General features: G+C 56.0%; 7 protein-coding genes across 7 annotated transcripts; 4 read left to right on the forward strand and 3 right to left on the reverse strand.

The window, feature by feature from the left end:
* The first annotated feature begins 197 nt into the window (after positions 1 to 197).
* On the forward strand, positions 198 to 1,437 carry SDRG_12991 (hypothetical protein). The gene has a single exon (XM_008619074.1). It carries the CDS (start codon positions 210 to 212, stop codon positions 1,335 to 1,337), a length of 1,128 nt encoding a protein of 375 aa, XP_008617296.1. The 5' UTR covers positions 198 to 209; the 3' UTR covers positions 1,338 to 1,437.
* Positions 1,438 to 2,003: 566 nt separating this feature from the next.
* Positions 2,004 to 2,870, reverse strand: SDRG_12992 (hypothetical protein). Its single transcript, XM_008619075.1, has one exon. It carries the CDS (start codon positions 2,780 to 2,782, stop codon positions 2,060 to 2,062), a length of 723 nt encoding a protein of 240 aa, XP_008617297.1. The 5' UTR covers positions 2,783 to 2,870; the 3' UTR covers positions 2,004 to 2,059.
* Positions 2,871 to 5,231: 2,361 nt separating this feature from the next.
* SDRG_12993 (TKL protein kinase) lies at positions 5,232 to 7,979 on the forward strand (the record flags this gene model as incomplete). The annotated part of the gene is made up of 12 exons (XM_008619076.1): positions 5,232 to 5,527; positions 5,605 to 5,679; positions 5,799 to 5,858; positions 5,910 to 5,978; positions 6,023 to 6,082; positions 6,140 to 6,202; positions 6,248 to 6,313; positions 6,364 to 6,575; positions 6,767 to 7,181; positions 7,228 to 7,486; positions 7,541 to 7,682; positions 7,726 to 7,979. The coding sequence occupies 12 exons, from the start codon at positions 5,232 to 5,234 to the stop codon at positions 7,977 to 7,979; spliced, it is 1,971 nt and encodes a 656-aa protein (XP_008617298.1).
* A 156-nt stretch (positions 7,980 to 8,135) lies between these two features.
* On the reverse strand, positions 8,136 to 9,134 carry SDRG_12994 (TKL protein kinase; the record flags this gene model as incomplete). Its single annotated transcript, XM_008619077.1, has 4 exons — positions 8,136 to 8,389; positions 8,434 to 8,575; positions 8,628 to 8,886; positions 8,941 to 9,134. 4 exons carry the CDS (start codon positions 9,132 to 9,134, stop codon positions 8,136 to 8,138), a joined length of 849 nt encoding a protein of 282 aa, XP_008617299.1.
* A 1,647-nt stretch (positions 9,135 to 10,781) lies between these two features.
* Positions 10,782 to 13,704, forward strand: SDRG_12995 (TKL protein kinase). The gene is made up of 14 exons (XM_008619078.1): positions 10,782 to 10,921; positions 10,974 to 11,280; positions 11,332 to 11,403; positions 11,496 to 11,558; positions 11,609 to 11,671; positions 11,725 to 11,784; positions 11,830 to 11,892; positions 11,932 to 11,997; positions 12,037 to 12,263; positions 12,308 to 12,373; positions 12,427 to 12,823; positions 12,870 to 13,128; positions 13,181 to 13,322; positions 13,367 to 13,704. The coding sequence occupies exons 2-14, from the start codon at positions 11,033 to 11,035 to the stop codon at positions 13,618 to 13,620; spliced, it is 1,980 nt and encodes a 659-aa protein (XP_008617300.1). The 5' UTR covers positions 10,782 to 10,921; positions 10,974 to 11,032; the 3' UTR covers positions 13,621 to 13,704.
* A 398-nt stretch (positions 13,705 to 14,102) lies between these two features.
* On the forward strand, positions 14,103 to 17,764 carry SDRG_12996 (hypothetical protein). The gene is made up of 10 exons (XM_008619079.1): positions 14,103 to 14,453; positions 14,503 to 14,712; positions 14,756 to 14,948; positions 15,001 to 15,138; positions 15,193 to 15,456; positions 15,509 to 15,688; positions 15,797 to 16,325; positions 16,374 to 16,569; positions 16,619 to 17,153; positions 17,202 to 17,764. Exons 1-10 carry the CDS (start codon positions 14,125 to 14,127, stop codon positions 17,625 to 17,627), a joined length of 3,000 nt encoding a protein of 999 aa, XP_008617301.1. The 5' UTR covers positions 14,103 to 14,124; the 3' UTR covers positions 17,628 to 17,764.
* On the reverse strand, positions 17,740 to 20,386 carry SDRG_12997 (TKL protein kinase; the record flags this gene model as incomplete). The annotated part of the gene is made up of 13 exons (XM_008619080.1): positions 17,740 to 18,002; positions 18,047 to 18,188; positions 18,241 to 18,499; positions 18,555 to 18,981; positions 19,027 to 19,095; positions 19,143 to 19,369; positions 19,411 to 19,476; positions 19,515 to 19,586; positions 19,632 to 19,691; positions 19,741 to 19,797; positions 19,838 to 19,900; positions 19,954 to 20,067; positions 20,124 to 20,386. 13 exons carry the CDS (start codon positions 20,384 to 20,386, stop codon positions 17,752 to 17,754), a joined length of 2,070 nt encoding a protein of 689 aa, XP_008617302.1. The 3' UTR covers positions 17,740 to 17,751.
* Positions 20,387 to 21,244: the final 858 nt, after the last annotated feature.

A 21,244-nucleotide genomic window follows, 5' to 3' on the forward strand; every position in this document is an offset into this window, starting at 1 on the left:
GATAGATAGATAGATAGATAGATAGATAGATAGATAGATAGATAGATAGATAGATAGATAGATAGATAGACGAGGGTGCGCCAACAGGAATCCATCTCGCGGCCTTGCCTGGCGATGTGAGTTCCAGCCAATCACACCGCATCCGGATAACGATGGCCAATCCCACACCTGCGCAAAAAAGAGATGCCATTTTTGAACGCGCCGGCGGAATGCACTGTGTGCTCGCTGTCCTTGTGGTCGTCTGCGCCATGACGTGGCATGCCATGCGACCGACGCCAGCAGACATCAATAGCATCACGTTTGCCGTCTCGCCCGTGACGCCGGGCAACTTCTCCGGACGCGTGTACCTGCGCGACACGACGGCCTTCAACCGGCTGCCCGAGTACGTCAAGGCTGGCAGCCGCCGCGTGCACCAGCACTCGCCTGTCATGACGCCTCTCGTTCCGTCGACGACGGGCTTTCTCGATGGCGTCAGCATGGCGTACGCCCAGCACCTCCACTTGGTGCTGCGGCCTGACGACATTTGGCTTGCGCTCACGAGCCAGTTTGGTGTGTACGTCGACGGCAGCAGCGAAGAAATTCGGTCCCTACTTGTCAAGCACCGCGAAGGCAAGATCGAGCTCAAGGTCAAAGTGGCGGGCACGGTAGACACGGTCGACTTTGGCGCCTTTTCGAAGAGTATGGTCGACGAGATGCGCGCGCACTTGGTGGACCCGACGCTCGCCGACGTCTTGCTACCCAACTTTACGACGACCACGCCCCACGACCGCATCACAGCGAGCATTCTGACGATGGCTACGATGAAAAAGTTCTTCAAGTACGGGTTCGAAGTCACGTGTGGCATCCCAACCGTGACGCTCCGCGGCTCGGTCGACGACTGGCAGCAAATTCGGTCGCGCATCGAGCACTTTCGGGCGTATGGCGACCGTATGCAGACGTGGGTCGACCTTCTCAGCGGCGTCCTCGATCAGTTTGTGGCGGCGGCCCGTGGCGAGCCCGACACGGCGTTTTGGCAAACGATCTACCACAGCTTCCACGAAGGCTGCGCTCCTGAGGCAACTCATGTGAGTGGCTGGATGAGCGTCTTTGCCGTCTTCGACAAACAAGGTAAATGGCAGGGCGATGAGCGTACGACCAGTTCCGGCAAGACGTCACTGTACCCGGTTATTCAGTTTGAGAATTTGCCACCCGGCTACGCCACGGTCGACGTTGAGATTGATGACCATGGCGTCAAGATGGACGCGATCATGCTCGCAGGTCACATGTCGTATACGATTCAAAACAACAACACAATTGTCCCGCAGCTGGGCTGGGCGATGGCGCTCAAGTCCCAATGACCAACCTAGTCGACTGTTGACTATCAGCATGTATCGATCGACATCAACCCTCAAATATACAACTAAGTCTGGATCGGAAGTACAGATGTTTCATTTCAAGCTGTCATATTGGTCCAGAAGTAGTCACGCTGCCGTTTGTCGTACGACAATGATTCTTCCGCTTACAACCGAGTAGCGCAGCCTGCTACATGTAATCACAAAGGCCAATATAGTCGATGTGTTAACCGAAGAATGGCAAGACAAACACTGCGTCTCTTTCCCTAGAAAGCCTTCGACTCGGAGAAGCCGAGTGCATGAGACGTTTTCAAATCTTTGTCGATCATATTTGGAGCTTGTACGCGAGCTGCGTTTTGCCAACCAGCGGCGCGCCACAGGAAGCCGCTGCCGTCATCGCATGTCTGCGCGAGTTGAGGAGTGTGCCCGAGGCCGTGCTGGCCATCTCGGTGCGCCATATGAAAGCAATACCCCAGGACATGGACCCGTGCGCGGTGTGCTTGGGTGAGGTTCAAACTTGATGACATTGACGACTTGAGTGGTTCGTTGATTGTGCTGGCGCTGGTGTGCGGTCATGTGTTCCACCGCGATTGCCTGCAGCAGTTGTGCGCGATAGCAGCAACGTGTCCGACGTGTCGGCGTGACGTAGCCCACGTGGTGTGCCTTGAACTAGCAGTATATAAGCTATAAAAGATAACACAGATTACTCTACCCACTACTCCTGAGCGCTACATTTCTAAGAGTGACATTTGCCCCGCGTCACAACGACACGTCGGGCACGTTGCTGCCAGGACAAACCACTGCCGAAGGCAATCTTGATGAAAGACGTGTCCGCACGCCAGCGCCAGCACCGTCGACGGACGGCAAAAGTCTTTCGCAGCAAACTCGCCCAAGCACACCACGCATGCGTCCAAGTCGCGAGGCATGTCTTCAAGGTGGCGCACCGAAATGGCCAGCACCGTCTCTGGCACGCTCAAAAACGCACGGAGACACGAGATGATGGCATCGACGTCTTCAGAGGCTTCGGTCATTGGCACCACACAGCTCACATACAAGCTCCAGATGTGCTCGACAAAGATCTGAAAGCGCTGCATGCGGTCGGCAACAACAACGGGTCTCTCCCAGTTGAGCATCTTCTTTGGAAAGTGCAAATTGAGCAAGTAAGCAAGGAAACACGACGGAGACGTGGCGTGCAGCTTGGCCAGCTGCGATCGGAACTGGAGAAGCTGCGAGTAGCGCTTGTAGATGGTCCATGACCGGAGCGTGATGGGGCATTGCAGCCGCATCTCGTATTGCACAAAGTAGCCCAACTTGTGTGGTTCCGAGGCGATGAATGGCGTGACGACGATGGGCAAGAGCTTGACAACCGTTGTCCACGGGGCGGCTGCCATTTGTGACCGCGTGGTTGGCCGTGATGCGGCCAGCTGCTTGGCGGACACAATAAAGTTCATAATGTGATAGACAACACAGTGAGGAGGCGGTTGAGGAAGCAAAAACCGAGCCAGGCAACGGGACACACCGACAGCACTCCGTCTGACGGTGGTGAATGTAGACTGAACGGTTGCCTACTAAGTTTAGTATAGTTCGACTTCAACAATTTCTGTCCTACGCCGGTGCGAGAAACTACCCACCTGGACATTCCTGTCCTACGCTGGGACACTACAAGGCGTCCTTTCGACGCCGAAGACGGCCTCCAACATGCACCGAGCTACCTCTGGCAAGTGCTCCGCGCCTGCGTCTGGTTCAACGTCTGGCGCGTCCGAAACGATCGCGTCCTTCGCGCCGACCTCCCACTGCCAAGTCCATGGACGATTGCCGTCAAAGCGGCGCGTGTCGCTCAAATGCACTTGCACCACAGGCTCGCCACCACAGCCTCGTTTAAAACCCAGGCAGATGGCTCTCCGTCGCCTTCTCCGGGCTCCTCGCTCAACACGAGTGGCACCTTGTCCCGCGGATCGCGCTCCAGCCATCAACACCAGCGCCTACACAACGAAGAAAGGCCGACAATTTCATTTAGCGTAGATTTACGTATCTATTTTAATAGACGACCCACTTCAACCACAACTACAAGGCGTCCACCCGTGGCCAAGCAACGGGGAAAGGAAACATGTGTTGTTATATTCTATTTTTAGATGTGATATAGGACCATCAGCTTTGTCCTCATAAAGACTAGAGTCGTGGTCTCAAGCATCTGGTAGATCCAGTTTTTAGTGAACACCGCGGTGACGGTGAGACAGCTGCACAAATCCACGAACCAGCGATTACGGTTCGTGTTGACGATGTCCCATTCACTTTTATTGGTCAGTGGGTTTTACAAACGAATCCACGATGCAGTCGTATCTTTGGTAACCGAGTCATTATTCTGCGTACCATCGGGATCTATAATACCTATGACGAGACATGCAACACGATCGATCCGGGTGAGCCACGGCACGTCGGACAAAGTGGTGTAATCGTAAGCCAGTCGCGCAAGCACGACACGTGAAAGCCATGACCGCACGCCAGCTCCAAGACTATCGCAGGTGTAAAGTTCTCCAAGCAAATCGGGCACGCGTCGTCGTCACAATGACTTTCAAACCTGCCTGAGGAATACTGAGAAAGACGTGCAGTCGCGCGAAAACACCAACCGGCACGACTGGCGACTCGTCGGGGGTTCCGCAGAGCGTGGGAGGGTGAGCGGTCGCGTATTGTACTGTGGTACGCTTTTGAGCTCGATCGATCGTCTCAGTGAAATGCGGAAGTGTCGGTGCTCGCTGTCCTCACAAGAACAGTCCTCGAGCAAGCCACCGAATGCCAAGCGTCCGCTCGCATTGTGCGCGCCTTAGCCATGACGGCCTCGCGCTCCGAGTCCTCCTCTCCAGCGAAGATGACGCAAATATACCAACAGCGACCGCTGAGACTAACGAATGAGAGAGTTATGTGCCAAGTTTATATCGTGTAAGTCGCCGCAAGGAGGCCGCCATTCAACGAAGAAAGTCCGACAATTTGATTTTGAGTGGATTTCTTATCATTTTTTCACATACCACTTCAACAACAACGTTAGGAATGAATTTTAGACAATGGGAGGAAGATTTCAGCCAATGAGAAACCAAGGAATCGCAACGGGTGTCAAATTCCAAAAACTGCGATCATTATGAGCGGAATGCATTGTATGCTCACCGTCCTCGTCTGCGGAATGACGTGGCACGCCATGCGACCGATAACGATACGCGTCGACAGCAGCAGCAGCATCATTTTTGCCTTATCGTCCGTGACGCCGGCCAACTGCTCTGGACGCATGGCCAATAGCGGCACGACAGCCTTCGACCGGCTGTCCGAATGCGGATAGACTGGCTGTCGCCACGTGATCAAGCACTCACCGCTCACGACGCCGTTCGCTGCGTCGCATACAGACTTTCTCGATGGCGTCGGCATGGCGTACGCCCAGCACCTCCACTTGGAGCTACGGCCCGACGACATTTGGCTGGCGATAACGATCCAGTTTGGTCTGTACGTTCAAACCACGGCTTGTCATGCAAAATAGACACTCAACAGCAAATTTATCCCCATCCTCGAATCAAAACACGGATGAAAATATTGTATGTTTTCATTTTTGGATGAAATGGCAGTGACGCGCTGCAATTCAACATGCTTACTAACCCCGCCTTCGACGAGCACATTCCCAGAGCGTCGTCGCCGTTTCGTGACTACCAATGTCGGCACGAGTTCTTCCGCCCACAGCACCTCCACTTGTCGCCTCACCGGGCGATATGCCCACCTCGATTCTACATCACCGCTATGTGTTGAACGCCAACAAGCTGAGCCCGCGCGATAGAGCAACATCATTCCTGTTACCATATGGTTCGAAACAGCAAACTGCGTCATCACAATACCGCAACCGACCACTCAGACGGTAGGTTTATGGCCATTCTTGCTTTGGCGATGCTGCGTGTGCTTGCCGTCGCCTCGCTCCTCTGGGCTAGCGTCGGTGCTAGCACCACGACGTGCCCGTACTCGCACCTGAACGCGACGTCGGTCCTCGTGAGCAACGAGCTCTGCAAGACATTTACGGCGCCATGCCTCGTGTCATCGACCTCGTGTGTCGTCAAGGGCAGCGCGACGCTGACGCCGCGACCCGCCAACTCGTTCAAGGACGGCCCGGGCTGGTACATTGTGGATGCTGTCGGAGACATGTCGACGTACTCGGCCCACTACCTGTAAGTTGTCTTCTTGACCATCGTAGCCATCAACTGGACTTCTGGTGTTTGCATTTGTACTCAAATCTCTTAACCAGGTCGCTGAATACGCAGACAAGTCCCGCCGCGCTCGACCTGTCGACCATGGTCCTCCCCGAGAGTCTCGAGACGTTGTAGGTACGTGGTTGCTGCCAAGAATCGCACGTTTTGAGATCTGATTGTTGTCCAGAGATCTGATTGCTATCATGTAGGTTTCGTCGTGTCGAGCCCATTGCGCTCATCTCGAATTTAGTGCAGTAGAAGGTGCGGTGACGCTGCCCCGTCATGCGTGGCCCTCCACGCTTACGTCGCTGTACGTCCACGACGAGGTGTTGTGGAACAAGTGAAATAACCGTGGTGGTAGACAAATTGGTGGCACCGAGAAGTACGACCTACCAATGCCCTCGGACCTGCCGTCGTCCGTGACGAGCTTGTCGGAACCGATGACGTCGTTCCAGCTTTTTCACTTTTTGTTAGGAAATGGGACGGGATGAAGCTCACAAAAGTTCCGACTATTGCGCCGCAGTGGTTGTCCTTGTACGTAGTACTATGATGAGTGACGATGAGATATTGTCTCATACTCCAAGAGTGTAGGAGTCTCGCGCGGAATCCCATCACGGAGATTGTCAACCTCGATATTTCTTCCCTTGTCTACTTGTACGTGGCCATTCTTGTCCTCGTTGCTGTAAGAACGATGTGTAGTTCCTTGTGGAGTGCGCCGCTCACCAAAATCGAAAACATCACCTTCTCGCCCAAGCTCAACTACCTGTCGATTTCGCAAAATATGAGACTCGGCACTCAATTTTGCTACTGTGTAGAAGCTTCTCGGGACGCATTTCGACCTTTACACTCTCCAAAATAGCCTTCGACATTCTCAATGGACTTTCCAAAGTCTCGAACGGCGTCGGCTACGAACTGTACATGTGCAGCGTCAACATCGACACTGCCGCGTGCACTCAAAGCCACGGCGTCGTCTCGCGCCTCTGGGCCAAAGACCCCGACGCTAACTTTGCCGTCTGTGTCGTGCGAGGTACAATATTGAACACCTTCCAGCTGACAACGCCGATCTCGATAAAAACCATTAGACAATACTGCGTCCGCTGCCCCTTCCACTACTCCCATCCCATCATCGCCCTCATCGGCATCGACGCCCGTGCCGGCGACCTCCTCTACAAGTGGAGCTGCCTTTCAAGCTGAAGCATTAGCCTTATACAACTGTAGATGTCGGTGTCATTGCTGGGGCTGCCGCGGCAGGGGTCGTCGTCGTCCTACTCATCGGCTGCTGTCTCTGGAAGCGACGCCAGTCAACGCCGTCCACCGACGACGGCTACCACGCCCCCATACCGCTCCAAACGCTCTCGAAATCTGGCAACCATTCAACAGGCCAAGCGACCGACACCATGCTCGCAGGAGACAAGTCGCGCCCGCGCGTCGACGTGGATCTTGACAGCCTCTGCTTGCTGCGCCTTGTGCCGAGCGAGCTCCAAGTGCTGGGTAGCGACCCGCTGGCGGCCGGCGCCCACGGGGAAGTGTGGCGCGGGACATACGCCCAGCAGCCCGTTGCGGTCAAACGGTCCAAGGACAAGTCGGCCAAAGCGATTGCAAAGATGTCGGCTGAGATCCTCCTCATGGCCAAGTAGACATTGTGTCGGCTTCATCGTAAAGCTCACGACGTGTACTAGGATGGACTGTCCGTACATTGTGTCGCTCATTGGTGCGAGTTGGCTGCGTCCAACCGACCTCGAGTGCGTCGTGGAGCTCATGGATCTGGGCGACCTTCGCTCGTTTCTGTCGTCGACGGCGCCACTGGCGTACAACTGGGCGCAAAAGCAAGAAAGCGTCTCGGACGTCGTCCAAGGTCTTGTGTATCTTCATACGTTTGATACGCCAATCATCCACCGCGATCTCAAGTCCCGCAACGTCCTTCTCGACTCAAAGAAGGTCTACTCTCTACCGATATACACCATTGTCTCACGGAGACATATATGGGGTTAGGGTACGAAGCTCACGGACTTTGGCGAGTCCCGTGAGATGGACGAAGAGACCCTTACGAACGGCATTGGCACGTACCAGTGGATGGCGCCCGAGATCTTTACGGGCCACGACTACTCGACAGCGGCGGATGTCTACTCGTTTGGTACATCTTCCTGTCTTAGGGCTAGGTTCTTATAGAAGGGTAGGGGTCTTGCTCTCGGAGTACTCGACGCACCGTGTGCCGTACGCCGACATGATCAACCCGCGCACCAACAAGCCGATGAACCAGCAGTTCATCATGCACCAAGTGACGTCGGGTGCGATTACGCCAACGTTTGACACGACGACAACGCCGACGTGGGTCCTGGAGCTGTCCAAGCAGTGCCTTGCGTTCGACCCGGAAGACCGCCCGAGCATGCTCTCTGTCTTTCAAGTTGTGCGAACTACTTTGGCAATTTAGTCAATGTTCAGTACACTATCCATGAACGATTTTGTATTTTGCACAAAGGATATCCCGTGGGGTATTTTTGTCTTTACGAATCACGTTTACCCTATGACGCACAAGGGATAGCCAACATGTTCAATGTATACATACACGCCTGTTGGATTCTCTACGCTACGCCGCCGTGGCCTTGAGCACGACGTTGACGATCTGCAGCATGCTCGGACGGTCTTCGGGGTCGTAGACCAAGCACTGCTTGGCCAACTCCAGGACCCACATCGGCGTTGTCGACGTCTCGAACGTAGGGGTAATTGTGCCTGAGAGTACCTGCGCCATGATAAACTGCTGGTTCATCGGCTTGTTGGTGCGCGGGTTGATCATGTCGGCGTACGGCACACGGTGCGTCGAGTACTCGGAGAGCAAGACTCCTACCCCTTCTATAAAAACCTAGCCCTAAGAATGGAAGATATACCAAACGAGTAGACGTCGGCCGCCGTCGAGTAGTCGTGGCCCGTAAAGATCTCGGGCGCCATCCACTGGTACGTGCCAATGCCGTTCGTAAGCGTCTCTTCGTCCATCTCACGCGACTCGCCAAAGTCCGTGAGCTTGGTCCCCTAACCCCATCTTTCTCCGTGAGACATTGGCGTATATCGGTGGAGAGTAGACCTTCTTGGAGTCGAGAAGGACGTTGCGGGACTTGAGATCGCGGTGGATGATCGGCGTCTCAAACGTATGCAGGTACACAAGCCCTTGGACGACTTGCGCGATGCTCTCCTGCTTTTGGTGCCATGAGAAGGCTGCCGACGAGGTGGACGACAAGAACGACCGCAGATCACCGCGGTCCATGTACTCGACGACGCACTCGAGGTCGGTCGGGCGCGTCCAGCTCGCACCATTCAGCGACACGATATACGGGCTATCCATTCTATCCAAAAACACACACAACATTAGCGATCCATGGCTCTGGATCGAGTCATACCGGGACATGAGGAGGATTTCTTCCGAGATCTTGGCGATCGCTTTCATCGACTTGTCTGTGGTGCGCTTGATGGCAACCGCCTGGCTCGCATACGTCCCGAGCCAGACTTCGCCGTGCGCGCCGGCCGCGATCGGGGCGTTGCTGAGCACTTTGAGGTCTTCGTGTTGGAGGCGCAGGAGACGAAGACGCTCCATGTCGACGATATCATTGCGCCGGCGGGAAGCGTCCCGCGGAAGGTGGGCACCCGAGCTAGCATTCGCCACGGCTCGATTGGCTTGGGCGCGGCGACGGGTGTCGGGGCAGCGACGTAGTCGCTATGGCTCGTCGGTGCGGCCTTGCGTCGCTCGAAGCTGCCGAAGGCACAGACTCGACAAAGCATGAGCACAACGCAGAGAACCGCAAGGCCAATCAAGACCCACACGAGGATCGCTACGAAAAAGCGCGTTAAACTACATGGTACCACGCCAGTTTGGATGTACGGATCGACAAGGGCGCGTCCGACGCCGATGCACTGGCGTCGTCCCGGAGCCGGCGGGCAGGGTGCAACATCGAAGGGGCTTGGAAGCGATCCATGGGTTGTGCTCTCAAATGCAAAATGAGCTGCCTGCCAACGCTCCAACACACGAGCCTCTCCACCGCAGGACCGACCACCTGGTGACGCATCACTGTTGAATTTGGACGTCAGGCAACTGCACAGGATACATTGCCGCGTCTGTCGATTGGATTTGACGGGCGCATGCTTCGATATCGTCGTCCAGCTTGCTCTCGCGAGGGCTGGCTGCAGCTCCATGCATGACATCACTACGGGTACACTTCCGTCCATTATTGAGGTGCGAAGCAGTGAGCCAGTAGCTGCACTATTGTTTAACCGCGAATGATTGAACTATTACAATCTAGTCCAAATCATTTCCCCTATTCACAACATGTGGCATTACTGCCTTGCACGCGACTGTTGGATGCGTGCATGGATACCTTTGGCTCGGTTTCAATGGCCACTACGATAGGTTGCCCTAATTCTATACCGGCTCTGTCAAACCCTCGATGCGACTACCATGCTGCGTGTATCAGTTGAGGATTCCAATGTACTGTATTTGGATTTGGATAGGAATGTAGTATCTATTCCGTAGCGTGGTGCTGGACGGCAGCTCGCAACTCGAAAAATATGCACCTGTCGGCCTGCCTCGATGAGCAGGCTATTTGAGCTGCGACTTGAAAACAAAAGGTCGGATACGAAATGCCGCCTCCACCAGACAAACCAGCTTCTCGAGAATCGTCGCGAACGCGCATCTTCCACGACCGCAAGCACATGTCGTGGGTCTCTTCTTGCTAAAGCGCACGAGCAACTCTCTTCCAACCGAACGACGATCAGTGTTATGAGAGAAATACGAGAGCTCGAGAGCAAAGCGATGCAGCACTTTGCGCTGCGCCAAGCTCCGACCAATTACCATGTCCAGCACGATCTTCGAATTTGACAAACACGTTAAGAATTTGACAAACCCGTTAATATAGCGCAAGACCCGAGGTCGCAGTATCTCGCTCACGTGCACAACCTTGTGTGGCTGCAAGGACGAAGACACACCCATCTATGAACGAGGTGTTGTACAACTAGTAAGCTTCCTTTCTGGAGGACTCGAGAGTTTGACAGTTTGGTCAGAAAAGGACCTCCGCCACCTGCTCCGCGACCCACCACTGTTTGTCCGGATAACGGTCCGGATAACAGAGCGCTCGTGAAGCTCTCGGTACTCTCTCTCAGCTCTCAGCAACTCTCACTCTCTTCTCAGCTCTCAAATGCGACGAGCTGCCTTCTCCAACCACTGGCACACGTATGTTTTCTGCAGAGCCCACAATAGTGTCTTCCTCGTTAGCTGCGTGTGGGACTATAGAGAGTTCGAGAGCGCTTAGCAACAAGAAGACAATACACAGCTTTCACCAAGTCCAATCGGGTTTCAACATGACAACCATCGGCGAGGACTCGTGCAGAGTATGGCAAATCGCTGCGAGCCCGTGCAGAGGTCAGAGGAATCGAGTGATAGGTCTGCACTCATCCGCCCACGTCCGTTCAAAAAACGTGTACCGCCGAATTGGAAGTACGATGCGAGCCGTGCTAATACTCGCGTCCTTCTTGGCGGCGAATGCGCTGCCGTGTCCGTACACCGGCATGGACGTCACGTCGATCCTCGCGAGCACGAGCGATCTCTGCGGCAACGTCGCGCAGCCGTGCCTGCTGTCGCCCAAGTGCCGCGTGCTCTCGAGCGCCACAACGACGACGACAGGCGACGGCACGATCGTGTTCAGAGTCGACGCGGTCGGGGACATGACGTCGTATACGTCGCCGTATCTGTAGCCAGCTAGCTGTGTGCGACCACCTTATTAACACGTTGGGACGCGTAGGGCAGTGGCCAAAGCAACCGGCCCGTTCGTCGACCTGTCCCTGATGACGCTGCCCCGTACCTTGACCGACTTGTAATATTTGGATTTTTGGGCTCATTTCAACTCAATTTTGTGTCTAGGTAGGTTTAAATTTGCATGAAACCAGATGCCAGTATTTTTCCTAGTCAAGCGATCGACTTTAACCGACTCCCACGCAATTTTACGTGGCCGCCGACACTGACGACGCTGTGTGTGCATGGTTTTATTTCATAAAAACTGATGGAATTGTCTGGTATAGCGCCGTGTTTCGGGGCCCACCGACCGATGTGCCGTCGAATTTGCCGGAATCGATCACGCAATTGTAGGTTTTTCACAAAAGAAATGTCATATCGAGTGAACCATCGCTACGTATAGACGCTGGGACGCGATGGGGCTCACGAACATGCCCTCCATTGCACCACAATGGACATATTTGTACCATAACGTTATGAACCGGCTGGTGCGAACGACGCCTCATAGGACCGTGTCGTCCAACCCGATCGCGAAGCTCGTTAATGTCGATCTATCCAACATTACTGAAGTGTATCGGTATCCATCACGACTGGCGTCAACGCTCTCTAGGTCGTTCATCGGCAACCCGACAACAACGATCGCGAACCTAACCCTGTCCTCCAAGCTCAAATACTTGTGCGTCTACCCCTAGTTTGATGTCTTATGATCAAATAGCGCCATCTCGGGCAACGTCACGACCTTGATCGTGTCGGAATCGTCCTATCGGTCGCTCAACCGCCTCGCCGCAAAACCATCAGCTTCCACGATATACTCGGGGTACGAAGTCCACAATTTCATCACCGTCCTCGACGCGGCCACCTGCACGCGCGCCGGCGGTGTTCTTCAACCGCTCTGGTCCAAAGGCAGTGCGCCGGCAACGTACACGGCGTGCGTCGTGCCAGGTACAACGACCACATACGTCCAACTAGAGTCTCGCCCTTTCTAGATCCCGAGCCTCGAACAACGCTGCCACCAGCGACGACGTCGCCGACAACCAACGACGCTTCTTCTCGTATGTGATGCTTGCATCTGACGTTGGCTAACCCTCGTCGGATGACGGGCTAGATGTTGGCGTCATTGTCGGTATCTCGGTGGCAACGGTCGTCGTTGTCGTTGTCCTTGGTTTCTGCCTCCGGAAGCGTCGTCGCGGCGCAATGACGTCAGAAGACACGGGTGCGGCGCTCGGAATGATGAGGCTGCACAAGACCAACGGCACCGTCGATCAGACGTTCAGCGGGGCGGCGCCAGCATCAAATGTGCGCGTCGACCTCGATGCGCTACGCATGGTGCGCCTCGAGCACAGCGAGCTCCGCGTCACCAGTGACGCGCCACTGGCGGCCGGTGCGCACGGCGAGGTCTGGCGCGCCACGTATCTGCGCCAACCGGTTGCGATCAAGCGCACGAAGGACCCGTCGGAGAAAGCGATCGCCAAAATGGCCGCCGAGATCCTCCTCATGTCGAGGTAGTATATATGGCGGTGCTCATCTGAAATGAGATTGCCCTTGTAGAATGAACTGCCCGTACATTGTGTCACTGATTGGGGCCAACTGGACGCGACCGAACGACCTCGAGTGCGTCGTCGAGTACATGGACCGTGGCGATCTCCGCTCATTTCTCGCGTCAACGTCCCCGACAGCCTTTACTTGGGCGCAGAAGAGCTTGAGCATCTCGCAGGTCGTTCGAGGTCTTGTGTACCTGCATACGTTTGAGACGCCGATCATCCACCGCGATCTCAAGTCCCGCAACGTCCTTCTCGATTCCAAGAAGGTCCACTCTCCATCGATCTACGCCAATGTCTCACGGAGAAAGATGGGGTTAGGGGACCAAGCTCACGGACTTTGGCGAGTCGCGTGAGATGGACGAAGAGACCCTTACGAACGGCATTGGCACGTACCAGTGGATGGCGCCCGAGATCTTTACGGGCCACGACTACTCGACGGCGGCCGACGTCTACTCGTTTGGTATATCTTCCATTCTTAGGGCTAGGTTTTTATAGAAGGGGTAGGAGTCTTGCTCTCCGAGTACTCGACGCACCGTGTGCCGTACGCCGACATGATCAACCCGCGCACCAACAAGCCGATGAACCAGCAGTTTATCATGCACCAAGTGACGTCGGGTGCGATTTCCCCAACGTTCGAGACGTCGACAACGCCGACGTGGGTCCTGGAGCTGGCCAAGCAGTGCCTTGCGTTCGACCCGGAGGACCGTCCAAGCACCCTCCAAATCGTCAACATCGTGCTCAAAGCCACATCGGCGTAGTCCTACAAGATAGTATGTGCGCTAACGACTTGCACGTACTACAGTCGTCGACGAAAAGAACCAACGAGATTATATTGTCTGTTGCTTGGTCGACGTAGAGATTACGAGGTGTGGAGTCGATGGATTTGGACGTTCAGAGCTCGTGGGGAAAACGGGCAATGGAAGTGGTCACTTTAGCCTGAGGAGGCGCCGCACGCCAAGCAGCAGGTCGAGCCCGACACGGAGACGGTGACACGAGGGACGGTACTATCTCACACTTCAGGAGGTGGTAGAATGGGCGCGGGGCTTGGCGTTGCTGTTAAAAATCGTCATGTGTTGTTAGACTACTAGAAATTGTGATTTTATGTTATACTCCTGTCGTCGTTGCTCATAAGTTTGACATTGACTCCGGTTCTTGCGCTTGGCGCCAAATGCGCTCGTTTGAACTCCGATATCCGGCACATTCCGGATACACGCCGGTTTAAAAGTGGCATTTGGAGAACTTATTTTCGGCATCGGAAGAGGATGGTGCGCCCAGCCTTGGCCGCCGGCCTCGCGGCCCTCGAGACGACCAAGTCGAGCGACGCGCTCCTCCAGGCCTTCTACGCCGACTGCAACGGCGAAGACGATACGATGGGCGAGTGGGTCGAGTGGCTCGAGACGCTCTCGACAGCGCAGCTTGTTGCGCTGTGCAGTAGCCTCCCGGCCGCGACGGCTGTGGACCTCTGGACGATCGCGTCGTTCACGTCGCTGCTGTACGAGCACCGCGAGGCGTGCAAGCTCGCGACGCGCGTGCTGGACCGGCTTGCGATCGTCATCGCCGACCTGCACGACCAGCTGCTCCAGACGTCCTGGTCTCGCCTCGATATGCAGCATTCCATCGAGGCTCATGTGACATGGTAGCGCCGACACGCAGGACGTGATTGCCAAGCTCTGCGAAGCGTACTGGGCGGCGACGCCGTCGGGCGCCGAGCGCGTCATCACGCAGCTCCTGCCATATCTTTTGGTCCGTGCGCTCGAGAGCGAAGCGGCCCAGAGCGTTGGCTTCATCAAGCGCCTCAGCGCCGTTCAGGACGCATTGCAGCTCCTCGACTTTGATGACGACAGCTCTCGGTACGCGACGCTCTCTGCCTCTTGGTACTGAACAGGCTAATAGGCTCTTGAAGGACCTCTTGCTCCGCTGCTTTGTCACTACGTCGTTTCTCAAGTCGTCCGAAGGCGTTGCCTTCCTCAGCGACCTCTTCCAGATCGACGCGAGCTTTGTCCACGAGATCCACGAGACAATGCACAACCAGCTGCCCGACCAACGCAAGGCCGTAGTCCAGCGCTTTGGCCTGGTCTACTACCATGTACATACGCCTCTCAACCTCGATACCAACAAGTAACACTGCTCTGTCCTAGGCATGGCTCACGGCAGCCGCGCAGCCATCGTCGCCGGTCCTCGTGCATATCGAAGACGACTGCATCCAGGCTTTTCTCCAAGCCGCGACCTTTGCGGCGTCCACAAGTCATTTCAACGCGCTCCGAGCACTCCTCCAGGTACTACACCTCATGGCCATTCGTTTGATGGACAAGTTGTGTGTATTTATATAGCCTTTTTTCGAACACAAGCGCCACACGGACGAGATGCTCTACCGACTCTCCGAGCCCATCTTGTGGCGGGCACTCCACGCCGCCAACGATGTCGTGCGCCACCATGCAGCCGTCCTCTTGTTCGACGGGTTCCCGTACCAAGACCCGAATTTTCTCAAAGTCGAGCTCGACGCGTGTCTGCAGCGGCAGTTTGACGCATTTGCCATGCTGCTCGAAGACGCAGCGCCCAGCGTCCGCATCGTTGCGATTCACGGTATCTGCAAGGTCCTGCGCTCCTTCCAATATCAATGTATCAATATATATATTTCGGATGTAGGTGCTCTCTATGTACTGGGAACTCTTGCCGGTCGACACGATTCGCAAGTGCCTTCTCAAATGCTTTGAGCTTTCTCAAGATACGACGTCGGCCGCCGTCCGCGTCGCTGTCGTTGAGGGTCTCCTTGTCGTGCTCGAGAACCATCTGAGTCACCATGTTCTCAAGCCACTCTTACCACAGGTAGATTTTGCTTGCTCTTGCGATAGTTGAAGCTAGCGATCGCGAAATGTTGTGCAAAAACACACACAAATCGCGGAAATGACGGAATATTTCATTTCCATTGGCTAGTTGGCGCCGTTGATGCACGACACGAACGAGAAGGTCCGCGCCGCCATGGCCCGGCTCCTGGTCCGCGTCAAGAGCATTCGCGGTCTCCATTTCTACGACGTTGTGTCTCTCGAGCACTGTTTCAAGCGCTTGGAGCTCGACAAGACCCGCCACAGTGTCGCCAAGCCGCTCACCGAGCTCTTCCTCAACTCGTACTTTCCTCAAGGCGTGCCCGGGTCGTCCCAAGTCGCCCGCGCGCTCTCGCTCATCGAGAAGCACCCGCACGCGAGCCTCGTGTTCTACAAGAACGTACACCACTTTGCATCGATTGGGTCGGTGTGCAAGCTGGTCGTGCTCCTCTTCAAGTGCTTGGGCGAAGCGTCGATGGCCGAGCTTGCACCATTGCTCTGCGACGTCATGAAGACGCTGCTCGAGAGCGTCGCGGGTCCGCTCTACCACGATCCGCGGTACACAGAATGCGTCGCCTTTCTTACAGCCGAGATGAGATCGGCCGACATTGCGGCTGTGTTTGAGACTAACGACACCAAAGGTAGTTCTATCTCTCTATTTGGATCGAAGATTGTACAATATTGTCTAGTGACAGCGCGCCTCTGGCATGTGATTGCGGTGCTCCCGACCACGCTGCAAAGTGACTTGCTCTACCAAGCGCTGACGCAGCTCGAAGGGCTCACAGAGACGTCGTCGCGCACGTATCTGGCAGGGATTCTCCACAGTCTGCAGCACTGGGGACAACTGCCGACGTTTCTCGATACGCTGGTCGAGTCGATGCAGTCGTACGTGAGTGACGTCAAAAGCGTGTCAGTAGGTGTATACGCTGTGTAGGCAAGCCGAGATCATGGACCCGGTCCTCGTGCTCGCGTGTCTGGATGTGATTTTCTGCAGCGATGCGACGCTTGGCGCGTGGGTGCTGGATGCGAGTCTTGTCCACATTGTTCAGCAGCTCACGGAGACGCTCGAGCGGCTCTGGGAGAGCTTCGAGTCGTCGGTGCTGCCGCGTCTCTGTCGCGTGCTTGTCGCTGTGCAGCTCCAGCTTGCTGTGCCCAACGCCAAGGACCTCGTTGCCGAGTACAAGAAGGTGGCGCCGCTCGGCGAAGACGCCGTCGTGTTCCCGTATCTGGACGTCGAGCCGCCGCGCGTTTTGCTCACGATTTTGGACCAGGCGCTGCCCCGTGGACATGGCAAGCGCAAGCGGCTTACGGGCGACGACCAGCTTGTGACGCAGCTACTGCCGCTGGTGCTGGACCTGAGCTGGGTGTGTGCCTCGCAGCTCTTTTTGCCGTCGGCCAAAGCGTTCCTGGACAAGGTCACGACGCTGGCGCTGCAGCACACGGCTTTGGCGACGCAGCTGCTCCACGTGGTATCGTCCGAAACGCTGGTTCGAGTCTTATGACGTTGGGTGATGTAGCTCTGGACAAGCCCGTGCGTTGCCCGTGACACTGCAAGCGTTGCGTGGATCGAGGAAGCGACGATGCATCTGCTGCCGGTCGTCCTCCACGCGTCCGACGCGCTTTGGCTCTTGGAGCGGGTTCATCGCTCGTCGGGCAACCGGCGGCGCACGTTTTGGCCGCTCGTTCTAAACGCCATGGACGAGAGTGCGCGCGAGGTGCTCCGGACGCACTGGCCGTCGAGCGCCGACGGCGTGTGGAAGCCGCTGCTGGATGCGGCGATCGAGGCCGCGGCGCTCGACCAGGATGTCGACGCGCTCACGTCCCTTCTAGAGACCGTGCCGGCGGTCTCGGAGCTCGCGGCGTCGTGGCTGGCGCGGCAGTCGACTGCGCACCTCGACTTGCTGCCCGATACCGTGCGTGTGCTCTTGCAGCGTGCGTGCTAAGCAATACAAGATGAATTGAGTTGAGTGTCATCGCAGAAGGACGGCTGCCAACTCTTCTCAACGAGCGTCAAATCAAACCAACATGAAAAGGCGTGGAATCATACAAGTCAATGGCAATTCTGGCTTACGCAGTGGCTTTGAGCACGACGTTGATGATCTGGAGGGTGCTCGGGCGATCTTCCGGGTCGAACGCAAGGCACTGCTTGGCCAGCTCCAGGACCCACGGTGGCGTTGTCGCCGTCTCGAACGTTGGGGTAATCGCACCCGACGTCACTTGGTGCATGATGAACTGCTGGTTCATCGGCTTGTTGGTGCGCGGGTTGATCATGTCGGCGTACGGCACACGGTGCGTCGAGTACTCGGACAGCAAGACCCCTACCCCTTCTATAAAAACCTAGCCCCAAGAAAGAAAGCTGTACCAAACGAGTAGACGTCGGCGGCCGTCGAGTAGTCGTGGCCCGTAAAGATCTCGGGCGCCATCCACTGGTACGTGCCAATGCCGTTCGTAAGGGTCTCTTCGTCCATCTCGCGCGACTCGCCAAAGTCCGTGAGCTTGGTCCCCTAACCCCATCTTTCTCCGTGAGACATTGGCGTATATCGGTGGAGAGTAGACCTTCTTGGAGTCGAGGAGGACGTTGCGGGACTTGAGATCGCGGTGGATGATTGGTGTCTCAAACGTATGCAGGTACACAAGCCCTTGGACGACTTGCGCGATGCTCTCCTGCTTTTGGTGCCATGAGAAGGCTGCCGACGAGGTGGACGACAAGAACGACCGCAGATCACCGCGGTCCATGTACTCGACGACGCACTCGAGGTCGGTCGGGCGCAGCCAGCTTGCACCAATGAGCGACACGGCGTACGGGCTGTTGATTCTACGCATGTACAGCATTGGAGTGCGTCCACATTGAGAATCGGAAGCGTGTGTACCGCGACATGAGGAGGATCTCAGCCGACATTTTCGCAATTGCTTTGGCCGACTTGTCCTTCGTGCGCTTGATCGCAACCGGTTGGCCCGCGTACGTCCCGAGCCAGACTTCGCCGTGCGCGCCAGCCGCCATGGGCGTATTGCCAATGGCTCGAAGCTCACTGGGCTCGAGGCGGAGCATGCGGAGGACGTCGAGGTCGACGTTGACGTAGTGACGCGACTTGTCTCCGCCGGACGGAATCGAACCGGTTGGAAAGCCCGTGACGTCGACAGTGGCCGTGCCGGCCAACGTCCCTCGCGTGGAATACCGATGGTACACGGCGTCGGGGGTCGGTGGCACGGGCTTGCGCCGCTTCCAGAGGCACCACCAACCAAACAAAAGCACGAGCACGATCGCACTGGCCGAGACACCGACAACGAGACCGATGTCTACAAGGACCATGAGGGGTTGTAATTCCGCATCATGTTTCTTACTCGATGTTTCCAAAGGTGGTGACGTCGTTGGGACGGCCGTCGTAGGGGCTAGGGTACGTGGCTGGGGATCTACATAACATGTCGTGCGACCCGTCGAGAGATCGCGCCGACTCTACCGGGAAGCACACATGCAGCAAAGTTGCGGCTTGCATCTTTCAAAGCCCAAAGCGGTCGAATGGTGCCGCCCGCTTGCGTGCACTTGGTCTCGTTCGGCTGGATCGTCATGTAGTCGTCAATCTCGTACCCAAGGCGGGTCGTTCGCGACGTGAGCTTTTCCAGCTCGTTGAGGACCTGGTACGTTGCATTCGAGACGGTAAATGTCGTGATTGAGCCCGTGATGCCACTAGACACAACGTGGTCTATCGCTTTTGTCAAGAAACGTACAAGTAATTTAACGACTTGGTGAACGAAACATTGGCGAACGTCGTGAGCAGGTTGCCAAAAATGGAGCTACTCAGAGCCACGTCGTCCTCTTTTCTAGCAAGTACGGTGCGTACAAGTAGACAAGGTTGGGGAGGTCGGCGTTGGCCACCTCTTCAATCTTGTTGCCGGCAAGGTTCCTACAGCGAGAGATCCGTTGTCGTGCAGATTCAACACGAACGTACAAGGACCGCCACTTTGTGTTTGTAGGTGGCATTTTCGTCAAACCCACCAAGTCCAGACCCCTACGACTCGATGAGCTGCTTCCTCTCGTGCGTCGCCGTAGGTCCAGACAGCTTTGTGGGTGTCAGCGGCAGCGTGGCCGCGTTGAACGGGCCATTTCGCAGAGTACTATCGGTCATGAGAACTCGACAAATGCGATGCGACGTACAAGCTATCGAGGGTCGGCGGCCACATGAAATCGGCTGCAAGTCCCGTGTACGTGTCGACTTTGCTACAGGCACATTGACTCAAGGAAGGAGCGCCGTGCATACAGTACCTACGTACACGAGCATGATTAGGGTTCCTCCTACAGACGCACGCACGTACAAGGTAAGAAGCGTCGGAGGCAGCTGCATGTACGTGACGTCGACGGGCGACGTTCCATCCCGGCCAATATACCTAGTCGTCAACAAAAATTTAGTGCGCAACTCGCAGACAAGCATGACGACACGTACAGATCCGTGAGCTTGGTGTAGCCGCTCATGTCGCCGACCGCCTCCACAGCGTACTGCATCGTCCCATCGGCCTGGAGCTTTGGCGTCGCCTTGCTGATCTCGGCGCACGTCGTTGGGTTCACAAGGCACGGGCCCGTCGACGTACACAGCGCATTGTCGACAAGGACCGATGTCACCGTTAGGGTGGCGTACGGACAGGACGCTGCTTGGACGCGCAAAATCGCGACAAGAGACGCCAATACCCCAACGAAGCGCGGGAGCATGGCGCACGTCTGGCAAAATGGAAATGAGCCAAGACTGCAAGTGTTAAACCCATATGATTGCACACGGTTGTACAGTGTACAACCTCGTGCAATCCCGGGCAGATGGCTCTGCGTCGCCTTCTCCGGCTCCTCGCTCAACACGAGTGGCCGCGCCAGCACCTTGTCCCGCGGATCGCGCTCCTGCCTCCGCCGGCCTAGATCAAAATCATCACCAGCGCCTACACAACTAAGAAAGTCCGACAATTTTATTTAGCGTAGATTTACGTATGTATTGTAATAGAAGACCCACTTCAACAACAACCCCGTGCACTCCGATGGCTTCCAGCTGGCACGCTCTAACGCGCGTCCCCAACCCGGAACAGATGTCGTTTCCATTTCATTGCTAACGGGTGGCTTTGGAAACGGCCAGTTGGCAATGGAAACGGAGCTCCCCAACAGCGTTGCCAAACGTTGCCAATCAACAGCTGCCAGATCAACATTCCGACGATGGCGAGGCCCTCCACCGGTTCCAGGGCGACGCCAGCACTGACTAGGCCGTCCTACTGGCGGCCACGGGCCGCGCTTAGCTAGAGTCATCAAGGCAGTTCATGACTGTGCGAGGGAGCTAACCGCTTGTCAGCGGACAAAGCGACGCCTTGTGCAGATATGATTTGCCCAGATCGCTCAATGCGAGTGCTATCAGAGAGGTTCCTGCTACATCTGGGGTCTCTGTGTTGCAGGCATGGCTGTCCTCAACTGTAGAAAACTCCGAGCTGAGTTCTGACGGCGTTTTCATGCCTAGAATTCGCCCATTGCCCGTCGCATGGGCCTGTAAAACGATTGGAAATGCTGGCCGATAAAAACGACTGGCGAGTTTTT

This window comes from Saprolegnia diclina (assembly GCF_000281045.1).
Source record: "Saprolegnia diclina VS20 unplaced genomic scaffold supercont1.54, whole genome shotgun sequence".
Taxonomy (NCBI): Eukaryota; Oomycota; class Saprolegniomycetes; order Saprolegniales; family Saprolegniaceae; genus Saprolegnia; species Saprolegnia diclina.

Coding starts and splice junctions, on each gene's coding strand:
- SDRG_12996 (XM_008619079.1), top strand. CDS start 14,125: ATGGTGCGCCCAGCCTTGGCCGCCGGCCTCGCGGCCCTCGAGACGACC. Junction 14,454..14,502: donor CAGCTGCTCCAGACGTCCTG/GTCTCGCCTCGA, acceptor GTGACATGGTAG/CGCCGACACGCAGGACGTGA. Junction 15,139..15,192: donor CGCTCCGAGCACTCCTCCAG/GTACTACACCTC, acceptor GTATTTATATAG/CCTTTTTTCGAACACAAGCG.
- SDRG_12991 (XM_008619074.1), top strand. CDS start 210: ATGCACTGTGTGCTCGCTGTCCTTGTGGTCGTCTGCGCCATGACGTGG.
- SDRG_12995 (XM_008619078.1), top strand. CDS start 11,033: ATGCGAGCCGTGCTAATACTCGCGTCCTTCTTGGCGGCGAATGCGCTG. Junction 11,672..11,724: donor CCGGAATCGATCACGCAATT/GTAGGTTTTTCA, acceptor CGCTACGTATAG/ACGCTGGGACGCGATGGGGC. Junction 11,998..12,036: donor TCCTCCAAGCTCAAATACTT/GTGCGTCTACCC, acceptor ATGATCAAATAG/CGCCATCTCGGGCAACGTCA.
- SDRG_12992 (XM_008619075.1), bottom strand. CDS start 2,782: ATGAACTTTATTGTGTCCGCCAAGCAGCTGGCCGCATCACGGCCAACC.